Source organism: Phodopus roborovskii, unplaced genomic scaffold (assembly GCF_943737965.1).
Source record: "Phodopus roborovskii unplaced genomic scaffold, PHOROB, whole genome shotgun sequence".
Lineage (NCBI taxonomy): Eukaryota > Metazoa > Chordata > Mammalia > Rodentia > Cricetidae > Phodopus > Phodopus roborovskii.
In genome coordinates, this window is record NW_026126517.1 from 16,787,955 (window position 1) to 16,796,582 (window position 8,628).

The following is an 8,628-nucleotide window of genomic DNA, read 5'->3' on the forward strand; positions in this document are numbered from 1 at the left end:
GTAGAAGACTGCAGACAGACCCATGTCTGTCGCCATGTAGAAAACTCAAGTCCAAATGATCAAAGGCCTCAACATAAATCCAGCCACAATGAACCTCCCAGAAGAGAAAGTAGGAGGTATATTTGTTAAGTTTCTGACTGGTGGTCTTGTCCGGAGGTGAGAGTGGGGTGTTGATGTCTCCCAGTATAAGTGTGTGAGGTTTTATGTGAGCTTTTAGTAGCTTTCTTTTACGAATGTGGGTGCCTTTGTATTTGGGGCATAGATGTTCAGAATTGAGAACAGGTGGTGGAGGTAAGATATAAGGCAGGCAGACATTCAGGGTGTTGATAGGTAGATATCTAGCAGAGGCCTAGAGATGGGGGTAGGCAGGAACTCAGGATGTTCTTGGGCAGATAGGTTGATCTAACCTGGGCCAGGTACTCTCCAGTTGAGGCCTCTAGCAGAGGCCTGGCAATTGGGGTCAAGGATCCTGCAGGCAGGGACTCAGGATGTCCCTATGACAATTGGCAGATCTCTGGGAGGGTCCAGGACTCCAGCCGAGGATAGGCAGTGAGGGTCAGAGATCAGGCAGGCAGGTATTCCAGGTGGTCCATTTTGGATAGGCAGGTCTAGTGTGGTCAGAACAGCTCCAGGAATTTCCCCGAAGGTGGCAGGATTGTTGGTTCTGCCCTCTGTCCCAGTGCTCAACCAGACCGGTGGGATAGTATGCAAGGTAGTGCCAAAATGGATTTATTTTCAATGAATAGAATAGAGTATTGCTGTTGCTAAGATTACTGGACTCAGAGTGACATGCTAGAAATTTGCAAACTTCAGTCTTTCATTATGGTTAAGCATAATTTTCTGCAATAGAATATACCCTTGTGTAAGATTAATTTGAACATATATTTCATAATATAGTTTTAGTTTCAGAAGAAACAATAATTGGCATATTTTTACTCTATTTGTGTCCTCGATTTATTGTGGTTTCAAATCCTGAAAGCTCCTGTGTTGCTTAGTGGATGTAAATAGGCATCCATGTTCTTTCAAAATCTTAGCACAGTCAGTAACACTATTAAAAGATATACCAGGTCAAGAATAGTGTTAGCAAGTAGAATTTTTAAATTCTAGGCAACTTTAAGCAAAATCTTGGCTAGATACTGCAAAAATGCACCCCAAAACTCAATTGGGAAGAAATAAATTAAAAGTAAAAATCGAATAGCTGGTTGTCTCCATACTGTAATAAGAACTGCTAAAGTGTAGTTGTAAACATGCAGAAAATGTGTAATTTGTATTTAGTGATCCATAAAACTTGAAATGCTGATTGTAAACATGTTTTGGACCAAATATAAGTGTTTTCACACTCCTAATAAGCTGTATTCACATAGACTGAGAGTGTTTGTCTGCACCTAGACCACATGCAGCTGGAGCCCTAAAATGCAACACTGACAATACAAAAATCACAATCGAAAGCAAAGAAGGAAAGTTAAACATTGGGAATTCTATGACTCGTAGGTGCTTAGATTATTGTCCCTGTACCCAAACCAGAATGATATATCTTTTATTCAAAGGTTCATTATAGGAATTAAACCGTTTTAAAACTGTTTATATTTCAGTTCCTGGCACACCACATCAAGTCATAGTGGCTTTATGAACCATTTGTAAAGTTCAACATTTAAACTAAATTATTGAATGAACCGTTTCAGAGTAATTCTGTTGTTTATGCTGAAGCATTGTGAAAGTAGTAAGATTGTGTGATGTCAAGGTTATAGTTTATCTTATAGACACAGATTTATTTATTTATTTATTTACTTATTATTTACTTATTTTACAGCCAAGCCAAAGTTTCCCCTTCTTCCTCTCCTCTTAGCCACCCCCCCCACACACACACACCCTCCTTGTTCCCAGATCTTAATCCACTCCTCCCTCATTTCTGTTTAGGAAAGGGCAGGTCTTCCATGAGTGTCCAAAAAACAAAACCAAACCAAAACAAAACAAACAAACAAATGGCATATCAAGTTTCAGTAAGATTAGGCACTTTACTATGTATTAAGTCTGGGCAAGATGACTCAGTATGAGAAGTACGGTCAAAAATCCAGTAAAAGTGTTGGAGACAGGCACTGTTCTGACTGTTGGGAGTTCTACAAGAGTACGAATGTATACAACTGCCACATATATGCAGAGAGCCTAGGTCAGTCCCATGCAGACTTCCTGGTTGTTGGTTCAGTCTATGTGAGCCCCTGTATAGTCAGGTGGGACAAAATGCTTTTATGGTTGGGAATCACTGTAACATGAGCATGAGGAACTGTATTAAAGGGTTACAGCATTAGGAAAGTTGAGAACCACTGTCCTAAATGATTTTCTAAAGTCTAGTCTCATTGAGGCAATTGAGATTACTTCTCAGGAGGTTCTAGCTTACATCAAATTGACAGAAAAGCAGCCAGTAACCTGATGGCAGGGTTGACCACATTAGACTATTTCCTTCATGGAAACGAGAATAATTTGTCCTTACTGGAGACTTAGATTCATTTACAATTTTTTTTTGAGTACCTCTAAATGTCTTTCTACTGCATGCATGGCTTGTCTGATAGGCTCAGGCATGCTTTACTCCATGGCTACTTCTTTCTGCAGTAGTTGTCCCATGGTACTGGTGCTGCAACTAGACTGCACTTCACCCTTAGCTTCTCCTGTGCTCTTTCCAAAATGCAAAACCTCAAATTCTCTGTAAGATCACTTCCATCTTGGAGCTTCAACTGCTACTGCACCTTCAGCAGTAGCCTTTTCTGGCCTCTCACTGTGCCAAGTCTCAGTTCTCTGCATGCCCTCTAATTTGTCCAAGACAAATTAGTCAGCAATAAATAAGACTCAGCAAATTGTAATTATATATGTGTGCATATATGTGTGTGCTTATATGTGTATTTACATATGTGTGTATGTGTGTGTACACATGTGTGCATATATATGTATGTGTGAGACACACATATACACACAATAATAATCTGGCAAGAGGTGGCTACCAATTTGAGACTGAGAGTGTAATGTGGAAGGAGATAGATGAAGGAGATTTTAAGGGGAGGCACTGGAAGAAAGAAAGGGAATGGAGAAGATGATGTATTTATATTTGAATTAAAATGTTTCTTAAAAAGCAAAACTATTTTAAATTAAAAAAGTGCAATCTTGTCTTGGAGGGCTAGACATGTAACCCAGCCATAAAAGGAACATATTTAAGGAGTGGAATTTGATCGAGAACATTGTAAACACAGAGCCAACGACAACAAAAACTAACTTGAAAGTGATTTTTTAGTTCATACCTAAAATATGTTGACATAATGCTGGAAAGGAAACGTTGATGAAGTAATATGGATATATGAGGATAGACTCTGTGGAGCATTACCAATATCCTTTAATAGATGAAATATAATGGGAGAATGAAGTTCATTCAAGCTCAAGATTTGGACAATCCCTGAAGAGAAGGCCAGACCAGATTAAAACATTGAGTCCCCATGGATGTAAAGAGATGCAATTGCCCAGTACATATATATATGCAATTGCTTCATTTTTTTTTTGTCTATATCTAGCATCTCTTCTCTTGGCAGACCAAAACCCGGCATCTACCTGTCCCATATTAAAAAGTACATTAGGCTTTAAATGCATGTGACCTCTTCCATTGGAGGTTATCTCATAAACTGTCAGTTGTAATAATTAGAAAGGTTATCTACATATCTTATGATTCATCAGAAGATTAATAATTAGTTTACATGTTATGACTAATAGCTCTAAAAGATATACTGGAATAGGAGAGGTTATTTTTATTCTGTATCCTTTTTAAAATTAAGGGAATTGAAGTCTCATAGTCCAATATCACAATTCTAGAATGATAGGAATGGATTTCAGTTATGAGAAAACACCAAAATTTTCTCTCATAAAAGGGTAAGTTTTCAATTAATAATTTCAGCTATTGATTTATACTAATTACTATGCTGTTTACTTAACAACTTTATTGGCATACCATTAACATTTAAAATTTTGAACATTATATTTTAACTTAAATATTCAATGTGAAATGACTCAACAATGAAGCTAATTGAAATATGCTTTCCTTTTTATCAGATGCATTTTGTGTATTTTGAGTGTACATATTCAGTGAGAAGGTATATTAGTAATATGTCTTATATTAGTAATTCCCAAGTATATGATATCATATGTTAACCATAATCTATCAGGATCCAATTTTGTTTCATAACTGAAAATTTTAAACTTGAGTTCGCATGAACTTATTTCCTTCCTGACACCAACAACAAATATTCTACAAATTATGTGAAACTAACTGCTTAAGATTGCAGTTCAGAATATACCATGAGGTATTTCCTCATCAGTGACTTGCCTTTTATATTTGCATAATAGGCATAATGGTCCTACATTGATATAACATGCATTGCTTCAGGATACATAGTTTTCTTCCCCCCACACCACCTTTTTTTTTTTTTTTCAGCTCTAGAATTCAATGTGGAAGCATCTTAAAGGTGAGCAGAGAACATTTAGCTGGCAGGGATTTTAGCAGTAATTTTCAACTCCATGGACATTTCTCACACTACTCCTCATTTATGAGTTTCTTTATGTCAGACAGTACCTTAACCTTTCTTAAATTTGGTATTTATGTTTCCAAATCTACTGAGTCCAATCTGGTGTCTCATCAACAGGTTTCTATAATTTATATCAGTGATAGGGAAGAAGCAAAGTACTAAAGACATGGTAGGTGGGTGCTATATGAACTTTTCTAAGGGACATGTGAAGAAATGGCTACTTAGCTCAGACAGGGTAAGAAAACTGGACTAAAGTAATGATTCTAACAGTCTATTTGAAGAATCCATGAGTTTACTGGACTTACTACATCATGAATGACTAACAGGGGTATGGATGACCCCAACACCTCTATATCAGAAAGAAAGTCTTAACCCAAGATAGATGGTAACTTCCCCATACCTACACAGGTGGAGTTCCCCTTTTGTTAATCTTCAACACTTTACATAGTCTATACCCCAAAATACCATGTAAAACTGAGGAAAATTACATACATCTCAGAATTTATCACTGAGTGAATATTGGAAATTTTATGTGATCTCTGATCCTCTCTACCCTCTTCTGTGAGGGAACATCCAGGCAGAAACTTGAGGATCTTTATCAGGTAATCACAGCTTCTGTTAATACGATAGTAATTGCTATTGTACTTTCAAGCCAGAAACCTACAACAAATAGATTAGGGCAACCCTATCTTGTCCAATGCCACTTCATCCTTCTCCCCTGATTTTCTAACAGTTACATTAGAATTTGGCAAATGGCAACAATGGGATCATCTTTGATGGCGAAATTCATGATAATCTTTGTTTTTAATTTTTAAGACTCTAATATTATATATTAATATGTCATATGAAAGATTTATCAATTGATTTTTTTTTAATTTGACACAGGGTCTGTTGTAGCCTGTGCTGAACTTGAACTTACTACATAGCCTAGGATAACTTTGAAGGCCTGAGTTTCTTCTGTCTCCCTCTCAAGTGTTGGAATAACAGGCATATAACAAGGGATTTTTTAATTCCATGCTGAGCATTTTCAGACATTGTCATCTTATACTTCATATGTTTGGGAGAAGCTACTTGTAGAAGATCTATATTGTCTTCAGAACTTTTCTATATTATTTTCTATCCACAAATTCTCTTAGAGGAGAATGGTTCTGGCAAATGTCTCTGTCGTGACTGAATTCATTCTCTTGGGATTAACAGAACAGCCAAGCCTCCAAATGCCTCTTTTCTTACTGTTTCTGGTAATGTATATGATCACAGTATTGGGAAATTTGACTTTGATAATTTTAATTGTGTTAAATGCTCACCTACACACCCCCATGTATTTTTTCCTCTTTAATTTGTCCTTTGTAGATCTCTGTTATTCTTCTGTGATTACACCCAAAATGATGATGAATTTTATACTAGAGAAAAATCTTATCTCTTACATGGGCTGTATGTCCCAACTCTACTTCTTTTGTTTTTTTATAATTTCTGAGTGTTATGTACTGATGTCAATGGCCTATGATCGATATGTAGCTATCTGCAATCCACTCTTGTATAACACTACCATGTCCCCAAGGGTGTGTTCTTATCTTATGCTTGGTTCATATTTGATGGGATTTTCTGATGCTATGATCCACACTGGTTGTATGCTCAGACTGACCTTCTGTGATGGGAACACCATCAACCACTATTTCTGTGATGTCCTTCCTTTGCTGCAATTATCCTGTACCAGCACTTATGTCAATGAAACAGAAATTTTCATAGTAGGGGGCAAAGACATAATTTTGCCCAGTGTCATTATTTTTGTCTCTTACGGTTTCATCCTGTCTAGCATCCTCCAAATAAGGTCCATTGTGGGCAGATCCAAGGCTTTTAGCACCTGCAGTTCCCATATAATTGCTGTGTCTCTGTTCTTTGGATCATGTGGGTTTATGTACCTGAAACCTTCTTCTGCTATATCAATTGATCAAGGAAAAATCTCTTCTATTTTTTATACCATTGTGGTTCCAATGTTAAACCCATTAATATATAGTTTGAGAAACAAAGATGTTAAAATTGCCTTAAGAAATATCCTAAACAGGAAGAAAATTTTTACATAGTTACAATATAGAGATTTTCAGTATTTCATGTATGTTTTAGTCACAGCTTTTATATAGGGTTCATAGATATTTTGATAAGTATTGTTCTTTTTAGCTTTTGCCTACTTATGAATAGTGATAAGTGAATATTTTATTTTTTACTTTAATTATAAACCTTTTATTTAGAAACAATGAATGAATCTGACATTGATTATAATACAGTAGATTGCCATCATTTCATTGAGGGCAGTTTTTATTTTCACTTTAAATGAATTCCACATTGGACATTCTGTCTGTACCATTCTTCATAATTTCTTTATGAGGAAAGAATATGTTATTTTCAAATACCAGAACTGAAATGACACACATCTTTCCTCTTGGAGTCAAATGCAGTATACCTTGCAAATGTAAATTTTGTACAATACATAGTCTTGCAGATGTATTATAATTGTCTTACAGAGATAAAACAATGCCTATTAGAATGTGAATATATGTCTATTTTATAAACAGGTCTCTGAAACTTAAAGAGATTGACAGGTTGCATTTTCTCACACAGCTACTTACAGCAAAAATCAAGAACAACCATAGTCATCAAAATTCATTTTTTTTTTGCAAATTCATTAAAGAAAGAGTAAAGTAATATTTCTACTTAATAATTTAACTTCTTTGTTTTAAAAGTTGAAGTTCACTAAAATGACTATAACATTTCTACCTTATTATTTGACTGTATTTTTGTTTCTTTTTGTTCTATAAATCCATAAAAGAATTGCATCAAGGTGAGCAGAGCTGAGAGGAGTGGAGGTAGGGAAGGCTGTGGTTTGGAAGTATTATATGGGAGAATAATCTATTTCCAATAATAAAAACTTCACATTATACACTGACTTGGGGAAAGAGTTAAATCACTTTTTGTTGAAGAAAGATATTTCATTGGAGGTCACTTTTCTTGGGAAAAACGATGGATGTGGCAAAGAGTAGTTCTGGGATGACTGATTCAAGTTAGAGACACAGTTATTTGTAGAAAACATTTGGAAAGTTTTCATCCTGTTTTTATTATGATAATGGAGCCACAAAAGAGAAAGAGCACGTTCTATGCAGGTGCAAGAGACACAACCGTGCAAAACTACCAGATCTCAAAGTAGAGAATCACCAGTGAAAAGTTAAACTGCACTTTGACCCCATTTTGTGTTGCATTTTTAATCTTTAGTTACTATGATTTCTCTCCTTTACTCATGAAACATTGGCATTGCTTATCATTCATGATGAAAGTAGCTTAACAGAGTTTCAAGATTGAGGGAAAACATTATGGACATATTATGAGGTATGAAGAAGAAAGGATTCAACTTCAGGACACACAGTAGTGAATGACTGTTGAAAGTCAAGGTGGAAGAAATATTTCAGAACAAAAAAGTGGAGGAAATGGAACCTCTACTTTCTCTTTTGTAGATTATAGGATTTCTCCGGCGATGATACTGAATTATGTTACTTAACACTATAGAATGGCTTATTCCAACAAGAGAAGGCTTAGTGTATAATTGAATCACCCCATTAATCTTGTTTTCCTGTACTAATCCTAATGAATTTTAAGATAAAACTTCACTTTACTTGAAAGAGTAGCAAGATTTTTGGAAGATATGATTCATAAATAGAAACCTTAGTGACAATCCTCTTGAAAGGATGGTATAATTTTTCTTAAGAAAAAAAACAGCAAAGGATGACAAAAGTGACATTCCCAATCTGATACCAGGGCTCAGTTTAAATGTGTGTGTGTGTGTGTGTGTGTGTGTGTGTGTGTGTGTGTGTGTGTGTGTGTGTGTATGTGTGTGAACTGTAATAATGTATGCCAGTTCCCCATGTTTTCTATCCATGTTTAGATATTAAGAAATTTTACAGAAGTGATTTGTGGTTGCAATTGCTTGGAGTGGAATGTTTGGCATGGCTTTATTCCTGGCTTTTGATTTCAAGTGTTCCCAGATGTCCCTTGTATGATTCCAATATCAACACACTTTATT

The 8,628-nt window shown here is 35.7% G+C and overlaps 1 protein-coding gene across 1 annotated transcript; it reads left to right on the plus strand.

Moving 5' to 3' along the window:
- The first annotated feature begins 2,720 nt into the window (after positions 1–2,720).
- On the plus strand, positions 2,721–6,640 carry LOC127231561 (olfactory receptor 8B3). Its single transcript, XM_051197167.1, has 2 exons — positions 2,721–2,749; positions 5,701–6,640. The coding sequence occupies exon 2, from the start codon at positions 5,702–5,704 to the stop codon at positions 6,638–6,640; it is 939 nt and encodes a 312-aa protein (XP_051053124.1). The 5' UTR covers positions 2,721–2,749; position 5,701.
- The last annotated feature ends 1,988 nt before the right edge of the window (positions 6,641–8,628 follow it).